The sequence below is a fragment of the Prionailurus bengalensis genome, chromosome D4 (assembly GCF_016509475.1).
Source record: "Prionailurus bengalensis isolate Pbe53 chromosome D4, Fcat_Pben_1.1_paternal_pri, whole genome shotgun sequence".
NCBI lineage: Eukaryota > Metazoa > Chordata > Mammalia > Carnivora > Felidae > Prionailurus > Prionailurus bengalensis.
Genome location: NC_057359.1, coordinates 43,672,314 through 43,692,603, shown reverse-complemented (window position 1 = coordinate 43,692,603; position 20,290 = coordinate 43,672,314). Strand labels below are relative to the sequence as shown.

Genomic DNA, 20,290 nt, shown 5'->3' with positions numbered 1-20,290 from the left:
AAACCTGCAACAGTATAAAGAATACTGTATCCCCTTCACCTCACCAAGATTTTCTAATTGTTAATACTTTACCTTGATGTTTGGTCCCCCTGCTTCTCTCTATATGGATGTGAACACATATGCAACACACATCTTTTTCTGACAGATGACTCATCACCCCTAATGCTGCCCCAAACAGGAGCCTCTCCTCCTGCATTGTGGTTCAGCCATCCCAGTCAGGACGTTGCCATTGATATAATACTTAGCCTGCAAACCACGATCCCCATTCTGATTCCTCAAGTATTCAAACAATACATCTTTTCTTCCTTTCTGGTCCAGGATCTTATTTAGGAACATGTACTGCATTTAGTTACCATATCTCACTAGTTTCCTTTAACCTAGAACTGTTCCTCCTCTTTTCCCTGGGTGTCATCCCCTTGATGGCTGTCCTTCCACCTGAGTCCATCAAATATCTTCTCACGAGTAGACCCAGGCCATGCACTGCTGAGAGGAAACCACAGAAATGCTGCTGAGCTCTTCTGGATGCATCTCATCAAGAGACATGTGATGACCTATCTTATCACCGGTGGGGATAACCTTGATTATCATCTGGGATCTGCCAGATGCCTCCACTGAAGTCACCATTTCCCCTTTGTATTTGATTACAATGGGGAGGTGCTCTGGTATTATATATACTACTATCCTGTTTGCCATTGAAACACCACCCATCAGCTTCAGTATCCATGGTTACCCCCAAATGCACCCACCACCACCATGGTTACCCAAATAGCAATGATCTATTTCCCTCATTTCTATTACATTTATTGCTTTCTACTGTAAGAAAGAGCATTCCCTTCTCCATTTATGTATGTATTTCTTTCAGTACGGACTCATGGTTCTATTGAATTCAATTAACTATTATACCATTTTAATCCTCAAATTTTTATATCATTAACTCAAATTTTATCAAAATTTAATGTCATTTTTATCAAAAAATTATTTTTATCATTTTATATCATTTATAATTTTATCAAATTTTTATATCATTAACTATCATTTTAATCTTCAATTTTCCCAAGTTGAGCTCCTTCAAGCTGGCCTTTACGTACTCTTGACATATACCCATCATTTTTTAAAAAATTTTTATTTAAAAAAATTAAAAAAAATTTTTTTAACATTTATTTATTTTGAGACAGAGAGAGAGCATGAACGGGGAAGGGTCAGAGAGAGAGGGAGACACAGAATCTGAAACAGGCTCCAGGCTCTGAGAAGTCAGCACAGAGCCCGACGTGGGGCTCGAACCCACGGACCACGAGATTGTGACCTGAGCTGAAGTCGGTCGCTTAACCGACTGAGCCATCCAGGTGCCCCCGCCCCCCAATTTTTTTTTAAATGTTTATTTTTGAGAGAGAGAGACAGTGCAAGTGGGGTAGGGGCGCGCGCGCACGCACACACACACATACACACACACACACACACACACACACACACACACACACACACACACAGAATCTGAAGCAGGCTCCGAGGCATCAGCACAGAGTCTGCTGCAGGGCTGGAACTAACGAACCAGGAGATCATGACCTGAACCGAAGTCGATGCTTAACCGATTGAGCCACCCAGGTGCTCCATACATATGCCCATCATTAATTAAACATTTCCTTACTTTCTGACACAAGATATGCTAGGCTCATCTAGTATTTGTCTCTGCCCCAATCATGAAATCAACTTTTTTTCTGACAGCTCTGATACCTTTTAGTGGAAGATGATGCCAAAAAACCAAGATCTGATTGCTGACTGTACTCATTGCTTCTGAATGCACACACGTGCATACCTCTAAATATATGTAGATTATACATGTACACAGAAACAGAGAAAATAAGTATTTCTGTATATATAGAAAACCCATCAGTTCATGCTAATACTGTCAATTCTAATCCAACACTTCAGACATTCTGATGGCCTCCTTTATATTTTTACAAATCCCTACTCAGAGTGAGAAAACTGGCTCCTTTTATTCTCACATATTTACTTATTGGTTCAATATGACGAACCCTGCTAACTGTTCCGGCTCCCTCTTCTGTCTGCCACCTCCATACCTCCAATCCCTTACTATCTGCTTTCTTCCCTGTGGGCGCACTGTGCCACCCATGTCTTCATGAGGGATGAGGGCCCCCTTTTCCTGAACACCGATGTCAACAAGTAGAGACAGGAAGTAATATATGTGTGCTTTTATCAGGGAATGGTTACTTTTTCTTTGCTAACCTGAACACCTAACACAGCACATGGCATGGAATATGAGCTTTGAGAATGCTGTATGAATGAATCAATAAATAGGCAAATGAACAAATGAATGAGTAAACAAATGTACTCCTGTGCATTGTTTAATTTGTGAATGCTGTGTTGGAGTTTTTAGAGGATGAGGATAGGATATGTAAGGCCAAATGATCTACTCTAAGAAGATTTCTGTGTCTTGTCACCCCTGAAAGCAGCTTTGGAAGGCTGTGGAGCAAAGGGACCAGATTTGGGAATCTGCCCAAGCAGTCAGAGGAATTGAATAAATGCTAGTTTGGAGTCAGTTGACAGGATGAGGCTTGTCTGCATCCAGTGCACCGGACATGTGAGGACCCCTCAATCAGCAGGTGAAATGATGAGAACAAGTGCAAGGCAAGGTCTGAGCTTCATTGGCTTCATTTTATTTGAGGTGTGTGTGTGTGTGTGTGTGTGTGTGTGTGTGTGTGATGTGTATTAGAGCTAATTAATACAATGCAGTACTGCAGTCTAATTAGTTCCCATGCCCTTCCTTGTTTTCTGAAATTCCATTTGGCTTGTGGTTTTCCATGACATCCTCATCCAACTCTATTGGAATGTGCAACATCATGGCATCTATGTTGATTGCTAGTCTAAAGGTGCCAGCGCTTTAGAATCAGTGATTTCTCTTTAATAGTGTAAATAAACATGATTTTAGTTTGGTGGATACTTAAAACCTGTTATCCCCCCATTAGAGTTTTTACTAATCCCTAACATGGTAACCACCTGTACTATGGGGACAACACATAAATATAACTTATTTTGTTAGAATCATTTTGAGAACAGATTCTGTTGGGTGGCCACTCACATTACTCTCCAGACCCCATCTCTCATGCCTGGTGTCCATTCTGGTGACCAAGAAGCCAGACCTTGACTTAGAAACTCCCCTTGTGGTTGGGGGGTGGCTTTATGATCTTGTTCCAGTCATGAGAAGGCTTATGGGCAGTAGTTTTCTCTTTTCTGTAGTTGCAGAGGGTGAAATTGCCAGTATCCGGAGCTGGAGCTGCTGATACTGTGTTCTCTCAGTGAACTTGGTCTCATAGAATGTCCTCTGTGTTGGAAACAGTCTCCACCTAAAAAAAAAAAAAAAAGTCTCCACCTTAGATCCTGAAGGACTTGAGGCTTAATGTAGTGTGAATACAAAGAGGAGAAAAAGAGGGGAAGAGCAAAAGCTGGGGAATGTAAGGACAGATGGAATTTGGTAGAAGCTGGGGGAGGCTTAGCCTTGGCTCCTTACACTACTTAGAGGTTCAGAGAAGGAGACCCAGGTCCACTCCTTGTGAATTCCCTTGTGTGGCTCTTGTGGGTGGTCTTTGTAGCTTCTGGGGTCTTAGAGCAGCGTGTCTCAACCTCAGGCTTGAAGTGTTTTCTATGCCTTTTGGTCATTGTGAAGGTTAAGGGAGATAATACACATAAAGAGTTAAGATCTGTGCCTGACACATAGTGCTTAATAAATGATAGTGATTTGTAAATGTTAACTATTCATCTTGCTATCTCTGAAAGTGTACAAATCTTGTACACATTTTATATCTTTAGGAACAAAAGGCAAAGTCCTGTGGAGAACTCTGTCAGCTGGTCTGATAGAACTGTATGGTGTTTGTTTTCTTCCGTGATGGGAGATGAAAAAAGATTATAGAGAGCCAAGAATTTTATTTTTGTGAAAAAAAAAAACCCACCTTTTTGTTTTGTTTTGTTTTGTTTTTTTTGAAAGAAGGGCTATCTTCTACCAGAAATCAAGAACGGACTTAACACCCTTGGTGTGTGTATATCTGCCTGTTCTCTCCTAACACCTCCTCATTCCCTAGAACTTTGCCAGCATCTGGGAGGTCCAGTAAGAAATGCTCTTTAAATCCTCAGCATTCTTCCAGAAGCCCAAGGGGTTTAACAAGTTCTGATTTTAGCTAAAACATATAAACCAAAAAAAAAAAGTACAATTTATGTAACTTGGTTCTTTATGCCAGAAATATTTGCCTGTTTGTCAAATAACAAAGCATAACCTGAATTTTCTGTTTTTGCTTATTGGGCAATCAGTGTAAAGCAGGATATTTCTTCAGAGATAAGCAAGTGGGTTGCTGTTAACACATCTGATAACATCACATTTCATTGAATGAGTGGGTTTCACACAATCCATATAAAGTTCCTAGAAGTAAACTTTAAATGCTGGAGAGAAGAATATATTGAAAGAATACAGTTGGAAAGAGGGGATATAAAAATTTTCCCTTTAAGCTAAATATCTGAGAAATAGAGAAAAATTATTAACAAGATCAGAGTCTACTTCACCATATTGAATTATGAACACCCAGAACAGTGAAATAATTTTGTTACAGCTGCTCAGCTGTGGTAATAATTAAACTCAAATTTAGCATCCTGCTTTTTTTTTTTTTGGCTGGGGCGGGGGGTGGGGGGGAAGGGGGTGTCTCCAACAGTGACTTCAGTCTCTAAGAATCAAATGCTTGTTTAAAAATATTTATGGTGCACGGAGGAATAAATTTAGTGCAATAAGGCTATTTTTCTACAATCATTCCACTCATTGTTTAAATTACTTTTCTTTCTCTTTAATGACATTATAGGACGTTTGGCTCAAATTTCAAAAAGGTCCTTAGAGGCAGAGAGAAAAAAAATGTAGATTAACAATAGTAAATCTTTTTTGATGAAGGATATAACAGCTGTTGAAATTTTGGTATCAGTTGACATTCCAAAGGTTTCCAGAATTCGAGCAAACAGCAGCAGGGCATGGGGAATGTTGAGTTAATGATCATCAGGTCGGTGGCTAATGAGCAAGTGGTGGAGAAAATCGTTACTGCAGGAATGAGGCATTGACTACTAGATTCAGATTTGTCTGTATGTCTATCTTTCTCTGCCACTTGCTGCTTGGAAGGACAAAAGTGTTTCTTTCTGTGGCTACTCAGGTGGGAAACAGTATTGGGTGGGAAGTCTGGGGCAGGAGAAAACTGATGGAAGCCATCTCTTCTCCATTATCTGCAGCATGAGACAGGTCCGTGTTTACAGAAAGAAAGCCACCCCCCACCCCTGAGACTTTGACAGAGTGAGACCTTTGCATTGAAAATGTGACATGGAGGCTTAAAGTACCTCAGCTCCTAGTTTTGGGGCTCAAGGCTGTGGGACAGCTATAAACACTGAGAAGTACTAGTAAATTCACAGTAATTCATAGGGCACTTGGCAGCTCCCAGGCCTTTCAGTAACTTCGTATAGGACATAGAAACATGGTTGTATCCTGGAGATGGGATGTTGGGATGCTGTTCTGAAGATGGAAGGCAGCTATGCCTGGAGTCCTGCTCTGTGGACCTTGAGCCCCACTCAAGCTGTTGCCATTTCACCTGCTGAAAGTCATAGCTGAAATCGAGGGCTGTGGTGGATGCCCAGGTACATAGGTTTAGGAGTGGTCACAGTACACTTCAGCTGATGGCTGGTGTTCTATTTGTAGACTCATGTAGAACTTCCAGTTCTTTCCCCAATCTTGAAGCTGAGAGAAAAGGAGGAGTCTTTTATGAACTACTGTAGTTTTGGGTAATCTAACCTCAAAGATGACAGCTCAGGTTAATCCTAGCCAGTCCCTGATCATCTCTGAGAAGGGAGCTATGAAAACACAGTCCTTCATTGCTATTTATACAAAATGAGAAAAAGGGCATGTGTGGAGGGAGAGAGTATGAAACAAATTAATACGTGTGCAGTGGTTGATATCCACTGGCTGGTGGAAAGTGACATGGTGTATAGAGTGTAACTGTTGTCTTTCTCCCTTAATTAATTATAGGAGACATTTAACATGTTGAACATCAAGCCAAACATCTGGGGTTTTATGAGTGGTGGCATTTATCCAACTTTTGACTCTCCCTGCTTTCCAAGTAAGAGCCATGCTCATTGGGTACCATTTACTCTTAAATGTTGTAAGTCAGAGGCCACCCAACCCCTAGCTCTGAGCTCTGTGACTGTGGGAAGAAAACGGTCTCAGATTCTGAGCACTTAACCTGAATTTTCCTTAGAGAGGAACTGGATGTGATACAATGAGCATCTTTTGAGGAGTCAGCAAAACTGGCCCTCTACCTTGTTTTACCATCAATTATTCTGTGAGATTGACCAAGTCTTGAGCTCCCTGGCCTTGCTTCCTCATGAGGGATATTGGGTTAGTAATTTTTGTCCTGCTTAGCTTGTAGGGTTGCAGAAAGAAAGAGAAGTTTCTGTAAATTCTATGTGTTTTACACATTGGTCATCTAGCATTCCAGAAACATTTTCCTAAGCATGTAGGTGTTCCAGGCCTTGTGCTTAGCTGGTTATAGAATAGTGAACAAGATACCCCTCTCACCAGCCCCCGCTTAGCCCCCCCCACCCCCGCCAAAAAAAAAAAAAAAAAAAAAAAGGAAACCTAGTCTGGGCAGCAAATAAGCAAGCTTTTTTTTTTTTTTTTTTTTTTTTTTAATGTGGGACAAATGCTGTGATGAGAGTGACCACAAGAGTGCTATGCAGGTAAAGGAATCTTGGGTAGGAGTGAGGTGGTGGTGGGTCAAGTATAGTTAGTGTTCTAAGATAGAGATTAAAGAGGCTTTGGTTGTTTTGCAATGCCTGAAAGAGAGCCTTGGGAAGATTTGTTTAGCACAGCTGTCGGGTTTCATCCAAAATTCACAGGGTACTTAATAGATTTCTTGAGAAGACAGTGAAACTACAGTTAAGTATGTGAGCTTGCTGCTTTTTGGCTGGAGGACACTGAAAGGCCATGTGGGAACAAGCCCAGTGCAGCTGACACAAACTTCAGAGTGTGAGAAGGGAAACTTCCTTCGGTTGTTGGCTCTGCACTTATCATCAGCTTAAATCAAAATCCTGTTTTGTCCCAGGTGGTTGGACCAATGCCCTATTAGCCTCAAGGGAACTCTTGCTTAAGCAGATACACACTTGTTTCATGTAGGCCCTACTTCTTAGGGATTTGTTTTAATATTTCTTTAATTAAAAAACATTTAAATCCGCAAAAAAAAGAAAAGAAAATAGAGTAGTGAGCCAAATTCCATGTATATATCTCCCAGCATCAATAATTATCAAGATTTTGTCACATTTGGTTCATCCAGTTACAGATGTCTTGTCATTTCGCCCCTATATACTTCATTATACATCTGTAAAAGTGTGGACATTTTCTTATATAACCACAATGTCATGATCACATCTAAAAATTAGGGAATTTTAGAAACTTGTTGTTTTTCTTCCCTAACATTTTATTATAAAAAATTTCAAGCATCCAACAAAGTTAAAAAGATTTTAGAGTGAATGGCTGTATATCCACTTCCTGGATTCTATCATTAACATTGACATATCTTTCCATCTATTCATCCTATTATCCATCCATCCATCCATCAACCCATCTTTTTTTATGATTTTCAAAGTAAATCACAGAAATCAGTAACTTCTCCCCTAAATAGTTCAGCATTCATATCATTATCAGCAGCTTAATATTTTTGTCCTTTTTCTTCTTTTGAGGTAAATTTCAATGAAATTCACAAATCTTGAGTTGGTGTTTGCCGACAAATTCAAGTGCCTGTGTAACCCAAATCTGTATCCTATCTGGAACATTACCAACACCTCAGAAAGTTCCTGCATTTCCCTTCTTAACCAGTCCCTTCTCTCGCTCCCAGTGGTAACCACCAATCTTTTCCCTACTAAAGATTAGTTCTTCCTGTTTTAAAATTTCATATAAATGGAATTGTAAAGTATGTATTCTTTTGATTGGTTCTTCTTTCACTCAAAATGTTCTTGAGATTCATCCCTGCTATTGTGTGACTGCCCGAGTAGCTTGTTCCTTTTTATTGCTGAGTACTATTCCATTGAATGATGATACCGCAGTTTACCTGATCTCCCATTGATGGATGCCTGGCCTGTTTCTAGTTTTGGTTAAATGAGGAAAGTGTCTATGAACATTCTTGACCAACTCCTTTTTTTGTGACTAAAAGGTTTTTATTTCTTGTGGATAAATTCCTAGGATGGAATTGTTGGACCAGGAGGTAGTCCAGCATGTAGAAATGGCCATAGATTTTGTCAAATGGGCTTGGACCATTTTGCATTCCTACCAACAATGGATTACAATTCATTCAACATGAATTGAATGCTACAACAATTCCAGTTGTTCCACTTAGCCAGCAATAGGTTTTGTCAATCTTTGTAATTTTGGCAATTCTGGTGTGTATGTGGTGGTGTTTTATTGTGGTTTAAACTTGAGCTTCCCTAATGGTGCATGATGTTAAGCACTTTTGTATAGTTTGTTGTCCATTTGCATATCTTACGATGGGTCTGCTCACATCTTTGCTTGTTATTTTTTGTCTTTATTATTATTGAGTTATAGATAATATTTCTATATCCTGGATCTCCGTCTTCTGCTGGATATCTGTCTTGCAAATATTGTTTCCAAGTGTGTGGCTTGCTTATTTATTTTCTTAATGGTATCTTTGAGCAGGTTTTGACTTGATGATGTCTAACCAATTCCTTCTTTATAATTATTACTTACTTGACCTCTTCAGGAAATCTTTGCCTTTCCTTAAGTGACAAAGATATTCTATGGGTTCCTCTGAAAGCTTTATAATTCTAGATTTCACATCTGAATGTGTTATTCAGCTCAAACTGTGTGTGTGTGTGTGTGTGTGTGTTTTGAGACAGGATTCAAAGATTTGTTTTTATAAAACCAATTTCTAGGCTTTGTTTACATGGGAAGCACCACACAACAAGGGCAAACAAATATGAGTATAGCTTCTGAGTTTCCTTTTAAGCAGTTTGTAATTGTCCTCCTGTGTGAGGCCAAAATGGACAGAACCTAGCCATATATGATATTTTCCCCTGTTCTTACATGCTTTCAGCAGTCATATATTGAGTGCCCATCATGAACCATGCACCAAGGTAACGGTATTCAAGATCCATCTGCCAGGAAGTCAAACTTGAGCAGGAGAATACAAACGTGTGTGTGACTAACATGTTCTGGAGGTTTGGGAAGTCCTTCTGGAAGGAGGGATTTTGAGCTAAAACCTGAAGGGAATGAAGCACAATGGGTAGAATAGAGTTCTGGGTGGAGTATTGCCAGGACCTCAGAGGGAAAAAGGAGACTATAGCCCAGGGCAGTGCCTGCCTCCTCCAGAACACAGAAGGTTCTCTAAGAGCTCTTTAAGAGTTAGAAAGAGAAAGAGCCTTGGTTACTGGCATGTTTCTCCTCTTCCATGTGTCTCCTCTTCCATGTGTTTTTCTCCAAGGCTCAGTGGGGCCATTGCCAAAATCCCTGCCCTGTATCTCCTGGGGGTGCCTTGACCAATTGTACTTTCTTGCAGAGGTTTCTCTAATTAACCTAAATACTTTTTTCACAGGAGAAACTCCTCTTCCTTTTGACTGCCAAGGGAAAGGGCCTGAGAGAGCCCATGAGGCACATCTAGCCCTAGACCTATTCTGTGTTGCTCTTGCCAGGCCTCAGTTTTTCCAAGAAGCACTGGCTCTTGCTGCCTTCCCTTCTGTCCATTGAGTCTGAGTGCTCACGACTCACCAGGGCTCCTCTCCTCAGCGCCTGCTGTCCCACAGTCCCTCAGCTTCTTGTCTGCCGAGCCAGAGCTCTCCCTAGAGCTGCTGAGCACTGCTCCGGAGAGTTCCAACACTGACAAGGGCCAGCCAGGCCTAGTGGGCCCTCTCCTCAGTCCCACTACTCCCGGAAGCAAGTCTTCATTATTCTCTAGTTGCCTCTTAAGTACATTCCCCAGAGTGCCTTATGCACACTTTGAACCTCTCTTCCAGCTGCCATCCCACCTTATCTGCTTTCCCTCTCTTGGTGCCCTTGTACTCTGGGTGGAGGCCATCAGATTGGTGTTGCCGACTCCCTTCTCTCATCTTGTCTCTTGAACCTCATCCACCTTCTCTTCTCAGTCTGTGGCTACATCAGTTATTTTTGCTCATCAGAGAATCCCTATCTGCTAATCTGTTCTCCTACCTACAAAGACAATTGGACTTCTACCCACTGCTTCCTGATAATGATCACATGGTTAAGAATTCTTGTGTACTTTCTGGGTAATGTCTTGAGCTCTGGTTCAAGTTTTCTTGCCACTTTTGCTACCAGATTCTTCAGCATGGTGGCCTCTCTACCTCCACTTCTTTAGCACCATTGATTCTATGGTTCCAGCCCAGCCACTCTACTAAGGTTGCTTTCTGGTCAACAGAGGAGATGTCTTCTCTGGCCCCAGACCTTTGGATTTTTCTGTAGCAATTTAACTGTTGAACACTTAAATCTTTTCCTATTTGACTCTTGTGTCACTGAATTTTCTTCTTTTTGTCACTTTTCCCCCCTACCTTGAAACTTCATTGTCCTGCTTCCTAAATCCTAGTGTTCTTCAAGATTTTGTCCTCATTTTTAATTACTTGATCTTCTCAAGGACTTGATTTGCACTTTTATGACTTCGTTGTCATTCCAGATGTTTTCCAAATGTATCATTCCTACAAGACACCATTTTCAGCCAAATTCCTTCTTCTTTTCCTTCCCTTTTGTTGATTGGTTGATTGATTCATTCCTCACCCGTCTCCACTTCCCTAGCCTGGCCTCCTTGACAGACATGGCTGATCAATCAAGATGATCTTTCTCCCTAAACTTGTGACTCAGAATCTCTTCACTGTACCCCCATCTCCCTTAACATCAGGCACTGCTAGTTGTTGGTTCATCATTTGCATCTGTCATATTTCTACCAAACGGTCTTCAGGTTGCTTGTTCGCCCTCACATATTTAAAGTTTTGGCCCTGCTTTCTGTCACTCAGAATCTGATCCCCTGAGGGATGAGTTGCCACCAAAGAATTCTAGTTGATAATCCCTGCTCCAATCCCTAGTACTGTGGGCTGGATAAAAGCTGGAGATTTCTCCCACTGTTCTGATTCTTTAAAGATCTAGTAGGTAGTATGAGTCCCTTTGTCTCAAGACTGGCCTGAAATATATATCTTTGTTCAAAAATGGTCTTATTTAGCAGTTATAAAAGGTTTCTCACTTGTCCCTTTGCCTCTCTGGGTATATTTATGCACATGAGAGAAGAAATTTTAGTGAACATTTTGAAAGTTTATAAACCACTGCAGGTAATGCACACGTCAGGAAAAAGCACTGGCTTTACTCATCCCCAGAGGCCACTTGGGTTGACTTTGTGAGCTTCTCATGTTCAGGCAGAAGACCATTCTAGAGACATGGGTTCTCCTCTGAGAAGACTCCACCTCTAGGAACTTAAAGTTTTTGTTATCCTAAACACTCTGGATTCTTTCTTAACTATCAGACTGAAAAGATGACTTTTATGACTGGAGGTTTGGTGATCCTTGGCAGCTTCCCACCTCCTAGACCAAGAATGCATTTTCTGCTATGTTTTCCTCCCTCACACAGCAGCTGTGACAGGTCACGGGCTCCCAACTACTGGGAAAAAGGAAAAATGGGCTGCAAATCCTTTAAGAGTGTGAACTTTGAGTTTTAAATTGGATTGTAACTGGAAGTCAATTACGTGGGTGGTGATATGGGACCTGAGGTGAACGCTGCTGCTGACCAGCTGTGTGACCTTAGGCAGTGGCTCCGTGTCTCTTGCTCTCACTGTCCACATCTGCGTGATGAAGCTGCAGGCCTGGCTGATCTCATGGGTCCTTTTGGATCCAGTGTTCCATATTCTTTGTTTTCCTGGTTGTTAGTGTTATTTAATGATCTGCTCTTTTTTAGACAACGTAAGAGATTCCGTGGAAAGGTCAGAGTTTCAAAGAGCATTTGGAATTGTATGTATTTATTGGTTTGTATTAGAGTAGTTTTGGGGTCCTTGAGAATGAGGAGTGTATCTTGCCTTGGAAGATTCTGAGTCTAGTGAAGGAGAAAGGGCAGGTCTGAGAACTGCCTGTGAATTGACTGCCCTCACATTTACCAGGGAAACCAGGAAACAGAGGTGTTTAATACAGGCTGGCATCCCCTGAAGGCACACAATGTATGCCCATGATTAGGGGCACAGACTTTGGAATCAGGCAGAATATCTGGGGTTTTAGTCCTGATTTAATTACAGTCTGGTTATATGGCCTTGAGTGAAATAACACCTCCTACAGTCTCAGTTTGATGTTTGTAAAATGGAGATAACAGTGTCTTGCTCATAGCATTGCTGCGAGTATTAGGTGGGATAATATATAAATCTCTTAGCCCATGGGGTGGATAGTAATTGCTCAATGAACAGCCTATTAATTTCAGATTGCTTGCCTTAGACTGGGTTAGGCCTTTTACCTCCAGTATTTGATTTAATCCATAAAATCCTACTAAGTGGAAGTTTTCTACATATTTGGAAGTAATTGAAGTTCAGAAGAGTAAAGTAACTGATTTCCTTAACTTTACACATGCAGTCCGTGACAGAGCTAGAATTGGAAACCAGATCTTCTTGCCTCCAAAGTCCTTTTCTGCCATGTGTGCTGCCTCCTGAAGCAAAGGAGAGGAGTGAAGGAGAGCCTTTTTCATTGCCTGTGCCAGACTTGGCTCAGAGGAGTCTGGAAAACCATGGTAGAGACAAGGGAAGTCACTGATATCCATAGTTGCTACTCTTTTTACAAACAGGTTATGATCTAAAAGACTGTTAGAGGTTTATTTGTTTGAGAAGTCCAAAGTCATATTAACTAGCTATTAATCATGCAGCTTGATGGTGGCAGAAAAAATTGCCACACTTTTCATCATGATGAATATCACGTTGAAAGCTTTTTGCCATGATGAACATCTGTGCTTGCAGCCAGAGACAGAGACAGAGGGAGGGAGACAGAGAGTGAGTGAGCATGAGTGCACAAGTGGAGAGGGAGAGAGGAAGACAGAATCCAAAGCAGGCTCCAGGCTCTGAGGTGTCAGCACAGAGCCCGATGTGGGGCTCAAACTCATGAACCCTGAGACCATGACCTGAGCCAAAGTCGGATGCTTAACTGACTGAGCCACTCAGTCACCCCAAGAATTCTTAACCTGAAAGTTTATAAGGAGATGACTGTGCCAGGAAGTACAGAAGTGTCCTAAAAGAGGTAGGGACACAAAGCCATGTACACTTAGAGAAGAGAGTGTGAGTCGTAGCCAGTGACAGTGTGGTAGCATTTTCAGTAGCTTCCTGGAGTGGTGGTGGTGACAGGAATGGTTGTCGAGATGGGCTTTGAAGAAAGAGAAGCATTCTGGAAAAGTGGAAGTGGTAGGAAAGAGAGCAGCTCCAGAGGGCATCACAGGTACATGGAACTGAAGCTTGGCCCAATGGAGTGGGAAGAATTAGGGAAAACTCAATTTTTCATGTCTTTTAACGTCCCTGTTCATGTCACACAAAGGTAGGTCAGAGAATCCAAGGAGGAGACAAACAGGATATTAGTCAAAGAAAGTATTTCTAGGCATCTTTGTCTTTCTTCCACTTGAAAACCAGCATCGAAGGGCTGGCAATTCTTTTGTCCGTTCCTTCCAATTCTAGATTGTGTTTTCCAGATAGGGAAGCTACCACTGCACGTGGCTACTGAGCCCTTGAAATGTGGTATTCCTCATGGAGATGTGCTGTGAATATAAAACCCATATTGCATTTTAAAGATGCAGTATGAAAATAAAATATCTTAATTTTTTATACTGATTATATGTTGAAATTATATTGAATACATTGGATTAAAGTATTTAAGATTAATTTTACCTCTTTTAACATTTTTTTCTTAAGTTTTTTTTTCAAGTTAATTTATTTTGAAACAGAGACAGTGTGAGCAGGGGAAGGGCAGAGAGAGAGGGTGAGAGAGAGAATCGCAAGCAGGCTCTGCACTGTCAGCACAGAGCCCGATGTGGGGCTTGAACTCACAAAATTGTGAGATCATGACCTGAGCTGAAACCGAGTCAGACGTGTAGCCAACTGAGCCACCCAGGCACCCCTCTTTTTTACCATTTTAATGTGGTCACTAGGACATTTAAAATGATGTATGCGGCTCTCATGCACATCTTGCATTCTATCTCTGTCAGATGGCGCTATGCTGGAGGTACTTGTCATATCTTTAAAGTTCTTTCATCCATTCTAGGGTTCCTTGAGACCTAGATGTCAGGAAATGAACCTGGTCATTCAGATGCGAAGGAGAATTAGGTTTTGTCCATGGCTAGATCCTGCACATCGTTCTCTGAGCTTCTGATTTTTTCATTAGCATGGTGAGGACATTGGCTCAGGTATTCCCCATGGTCCTTTAAAATATTTAAGTAGTTTTTTAAATTTTTTATAACTTTTTAAAGAGTTTATTTTGAGAGAGAGAACGAGTAGGGGAGAGGGGCAGAGAGACGGAGAGACAGGATCCCAAGTGGCTCCACAGTGTCAGCACAGAGCCCAACATGGGGCTCAAACTCTCCAATCTTGAGATCATGACCTGAGCCGAAAATAAGAATCAGATGCTTAACCGACTGAGCCACCCAGGGGCCCTTAATTTAATTTTTAAAATTCCATGGTTCTAGCTTGGAGTCAGTGTTCAGAGTTAACTATTATTAACATTTTCTGTGGTCTGTTGAGTAGTTCTACTACTACCTTTACCAAATAACAGAAAAAGTCAGCATTATTTCCTTTTTCCTGTGGTCCTTCAGCAAATTCTGGAGTGGAAAGACTTTAGAGAGTTCTGATAAAGAAACCTTCTCCCTCCCCTTTGCCCTCTCTGCCTAGTGGCCCCATCTAGGCTCATGAGAATATGTGTTCCTGAACAAGCCAAGGCAGCTTCTAAAACCATACAAGTATCAGACAGTTTGAAGAGGTCTCCGTTCTTTGGTTCACGACTGTCAGGCCTACCTGAAAATACCCCAACCATGGTGATTGCACACACTTTCATTAATCACTGACTAGGTCCACTAAAAATTAAGGATTGAAGTGTTTTCCCTTTTAGGAAAGGGATGGGCAGACCAATGAGGAGATATGGTGCTTGGAGACTTGAGAGGGATGCTCAGGGTTTTGGGTTACAGGTAAGGAAAGGAGGTGGCCCTATGAGCAGACTCAGGCAATGAAACATTTATTTTATTTTTTTTTGAGATTGAGGGTACATGTGCACATAAGCAGGGGAGGGGCAGAGGGAGAGAGAGAATCCCAAGCAGGCTCCATGCTCAGCACAAGCCTGCTGTGGGGCTGAATCTCATGACTGTGAGATCTTGACCTGAGCTGAAATCAAGAGTCATTTGCTTAACCAACTGAGTCACCCAGGCACCTAGGAACATTTAATAAGATGTTTCTTAATTAAGAGTTTCTTAATACTTCAAAGAGAGACAGATTTTAGTTAACTAGCAGCAATTCAAATAAAACATGACCCCCTCCCCATAGATAGATACAATTCCACTTAAAGGAACATTAGAGTCTGGATAGAAGCTTGTTGCTGTATTGAAATTCCCTCTCATGATACCGTCACAATGTAGTATTTTGCCATTACATTTATTTTCTTTAGGAATAAGTCTTTCTACTCTTTTTTAAAGTAAAAAAGTAACATTATAGACAGGGGGGGCTATATAAAAAGAAAGTTTTGCTGGTTTAAAAAACAAGGGCACTGGAGAGGGAAAATATTGCTATGCTTGTAGAGTCGATTTTATTGCAAGTGCCTGAATCTAAGTTATTCTTAATAAAACTTTGACTTTTCTCTCAAAGAGTGTGGGTGAATAAAATATATCTGCAAAGGCATTTTTGGTAGCCAGCAATTCTTGGCTTTTGATTTGAGGTTTGTAGGAACCCTAGAATGATAGGGTTCTAATTGGGCTCAGATTGAAAGCTCAGATAATTGGACAGACTGTGAACACACAAACAGTAATAATATCTAATGTTTACATATCATGGAGTATGGTTATTTTTTTTTTTACTATGCAAACACAACAATTATCTCCAGTGGATGGAAGATTAAAGCACTCATCAACTTATGTACCTATATTAGGGCGTATTTTATTAAATATATAAAATGTTAGATGCATAATCACCTTTGAACACAAAATGCCAACACTGTGCATTTTGAAAAAGGAAAACTAAACTTTTATTGCAAATATTTAACACTGCAATTCAGATATTCGTACTATAAGGATGACATATTTATGGAATATTTCCTTATGAATAATTAAGAGAATCTAAAATATTTACCACAAACCCAGTAGTACTTCTGTAATAACAGAAATGAAAACTAGGGTGGCTGGATGGCTCAGTCAGTGGAGGCTGCGACTCTTGATCTTGGGGTTGTGAGTTTGAGCCTCACACTGAGTGTAGAGACTACTTTAAAAACTTAAAAATAAATGTGGCAAGTTTACGCCATCTTAAGGCTTTTCTGATATACAAACCTACAAATGTGAAGAAAGCAAACAGGGATCTCTTTAAAGGTACTTGTTAATATGCAGTTCTAGCCATCTGAACCGTACAGGTATTGATCATTTTCTCTAGAGCTTGGGAGGTTGAAGAGAAGTACGTAGTAACAACAGTGGTGGCAGCCACATTTGTATAAAGGGTTGAACTTACAAACAACAGGAATAGCATGCAAATTGTTGTCTGGAAAATAACTTTAATTAGAATAGTGATGAGTTCTCTGTAAGTCCGTTTCTCTCTTCCCCTGCTCTTCCCTTATGTGCCGCCTCAGAAGTCTGTGTATTTTAGTTTCTCTAATTAAAACCAGTGTAAAAAAGTTCAAAAATCAGCTATTCCTTGATATAACAAAGTTGGAAATCACTCACATACAATTTTGGTGACGTGCTGGTGCCTGAAGATGAGAGGTGTCCCAACTGGTTTGTAAGAATCGTATGTGGACATATGAATAGTTGATATACTACTTAGGTTTTGAAAGCTCAAAGAGCTTCCCTTTGTCTAGCAGTAAGTAGAATAATAGGGTTCATTTATTGCCATGCATGTAAGATGGGAAAACTCACCATAAATTATAACTTCAAATTATTTTCTATCATCTATTTGTGTAATCCTAGGGTCTCCCTACTTCTCTGCCATCTTAACTCTTCTATTTGTGTAATGAGGCATAACATTTATTGAGCCATTTATTTATGTGTTTAATCATTTGTTCAGTAACTGTTTACTGACAGTCTGCTGTGTACCAGGCAGGCTAAGGGGCTGTAGCAGTGAACAAGATAGAAAAGGTACTGAGCTTGGTAGATGAGACAGATAATGAACAAACTCACCAACAAACCTGCTGATGACAGATAGCAATTAGTGATGGGAAAGGCATACACCAGGATGAGAGAGAGAACCTTGTGCCAGGGGTATGGGCGTATGGAAAATAGAAGATAACCAGTGGAAGTCTTTCTATGGAAGCAAGAGTTGAGGTGAGACCTAAAAGGAGAAATGAGCCAGACTTTCAATGTGAAACAGGTTCACGTAGTCAGTGGTGTATAGTGTGCTTGGAACTGAGGTAGTTTTGTTCTTTGTGAGGCCACTTGTATGGAAAGGTGATATTCTGAATTGGTCCAGGAAGCAGCCAATTTGGAAAGGGTTAGTGCACAGCCCTGGAACACCCTGTCTGGTCAGGAGGTGAGCCCCAACTGCTGCGGGATTGGGAGGCCCAGGGAGGTCTCAGGGGAGGCCAGTTGGGAGGAGCACTCAAAAGGCTCTGGGCCATGATGATTGACCTACCATGGTGTGGAAGTATTTCATTTTTATTTTATTTATTTTTTAAGTGTATTTATTTGAGAGAGCACGCATGAGTGAGCATGAGCAGGGGAGAGGCAGAGTGAGAGAAGGAGACAGGAGACTGAGAATCCCAAGCAGACTCCATGCTGTCAGTGCAGAGCCCAACATAGGGCTCGAACTCATGAACCATGAGATCACGATCTGAGCTGAAATCAAGAGTCAGACCCTTAACTGACTGAGCCACCCAGGTGCCCTGGAAATATTTCAAATTTAAACAGGCAGTATGGTATCTATAGTGGCTGAATGTCAGTCATGCTTGTGTATAATTTTATGATTTTAAGGGATTTTGATGATTAACCAATTGCAGTTATACATCATTAAAATTTTTTTTGGCCACTTGATAGTTTAGTAGAGAAAAGGAAAGGTTAAGTTCCTGTTTTCAGTGCTGGCGGTTTTGATTTTAAAGGCTGGGATCCCATTTTGAGAAGGTGACGTTGTTAAACTGTACATATCCTTTCCAAGAAGGGAACAGACCTAACTTTATGCCTTTTTTATAGGCGGCATCACTGTCCACATCTCCCTACCAAGATTTATGATAAAATAGAGAAACCATGTCTTCTCTCCGAATACACCGAGAACTACCCTCTCTATCACTCTTACCTGCCCAGCGAATCCTTCAAGCCCAAGCGGGAGTACCAGAAAGGGTCTGTGCCCATGGAAGGTTTGACCACGTCAAGGTGAGTGCGAGAAGAATAAATATACGAATGCACACTAATGGAGTAATGTCAGTGCTGATGCACAATATTAATATAATGTGCAGTATTAGTGCATCAATATGCAGTGTAATAGATGCTATCAAGGCCTTTAATGTTAATATGTTGTATCTCAGAAATGAAATTCTGCATTTATTAGCCAGCTCAGTTTTTTTCCACTTCTTCTTACAGGGAAAGAATTGTTACTTGCTGGTATAGAGGTGAGGAAGGCTAAAATGATCTACCTAGCAAAGGATTGGAGGTTAAGTAAAGTATAAAGGCATGAAATGGTGGGGGGTCTGCTTCTGAAAAGAGAGTTTTGGCTTTGGGCGCCAAAGCTCCAGGTCAGGTTGGGTGGTGTAGTGATAGTGGTAGTAGTAAAAGGAAACTTGGTGATACCGAGGGAGCTCTTTGGAAATTATGCTGTAGACTTTGAATTGAGGTCCCCGTGAATGTTCTTCAAGAATGAACAAAGACTACGGTTGACCCTTAAAGAACTTAGATTTGAACTGCACGCGTCCATTTACATGTAGATTTTTTCCCAATAAATACAGTACTGTACTGTGGGTGTATTTTCTCTTATGATTTTCTTCATAACATTTTGTTTTCTCTAGCTTATTTATTTTACTTATTACATTTTTTTTAATGTTTATTTTTGAGAGTGAGAGACAGAGTGTGAGTGGGGGAGGGGGAGGGGCAGAGAGAGAGGGAGACATAGAATATGAAGCAGGTTCTGGGCTCTGAGCTGTCAGCATAGAGCCCAATGTGGGGCTTGAACCCACGAACTGTGAGATCACGACCTGAGTCAAAGTCAGATGCTTAACTGTGCCACCCAGGTGCCCCTCTAGCTTATCGTATCGTAAGAATATAGTATATAAGACATATCACACATCAAATACATTAATTGACTGTTATTGGTAAGGCTTCTGGTCAACAGTAGGCTATGAACAGTTTGGGGGAATGAAAAGTTATATGTGACTGCATAGGAGGTCAGCATCCCTTACCTCCTCATTGTTCAAAGGTGAGTGGTATTTCCTTTTAAATTGCTCTTGACTTCCAAACTCGGATTCTTTAGAGAATCCAGTTTAGAGACTGAACCACCTGGCTCACAGTGTATTAGGATTGCAGAAGTATCTGTATTGAGAGGGTGGGGAAACTGATCAATTTTAGGTCTGTTCTACATGTTGTAAGACTAGCAGAATCTGCCATTGACAACTTGGTTAATGGCCCCTGGGTGGTGACCTGTGATTGGTGACCCAGTGGAGTAGAAACACCTTTGAGTGCAGTTGGGCAGGGTCCCAGATATATAGTTGGTCCCCAGATGAGACCTGACAGAGGGATGCCTTCTCTGCCCCTGCATTCCTCTTCCCTACAGGGCAGGGTTGCTGGGAGGTACAGATCATAGAGTATGTAAATTATTCCAGCACAGCGCCTGCACATTACAGGACGCAAGGCCTGGTAAATTTTCTTCCTATTGCTCCCCTGTTGCTCATAATTTTGTGCTTTCCTAGTAAAGGTCCCAGATGACCCAGGTGAAGCAGAACAGCTCTAATTCATTCTGCCTCCAGGTTTTCCCCACACTAGGCCTGGAAACATCCTCTTTTGAGATTGTGGCGTAGAGGCATGAAATATTCCTACAAAAAAGTGCTATGTTCTAGATCCAAAGGAAGTGCATGT

General features: G+C 41.1%; 1 protein-coding gene across 1 annotated transcript in view; it reads left to right on the top strand.

Annotated features, from left to right (window-relative positions):
* The window catches only part of SAXO1 (stabilizer of axonemal microtubules 1), a 99,216-nt gene that overhangs the window by 56,758 nt on the left and 22,168 nt on the right, over positions 1-20,290 (top strand). The window contains exon 2 of the mRNA XM_043565582.1: positions 18,419-18,598. Coding sequence (XP_043421517.1) covers positions 18,419-18,598 — 180 coding nt within the window. The remainder of the gene's footprint in view (positions 1-18,418; positions 18,599-20,290) is intronic.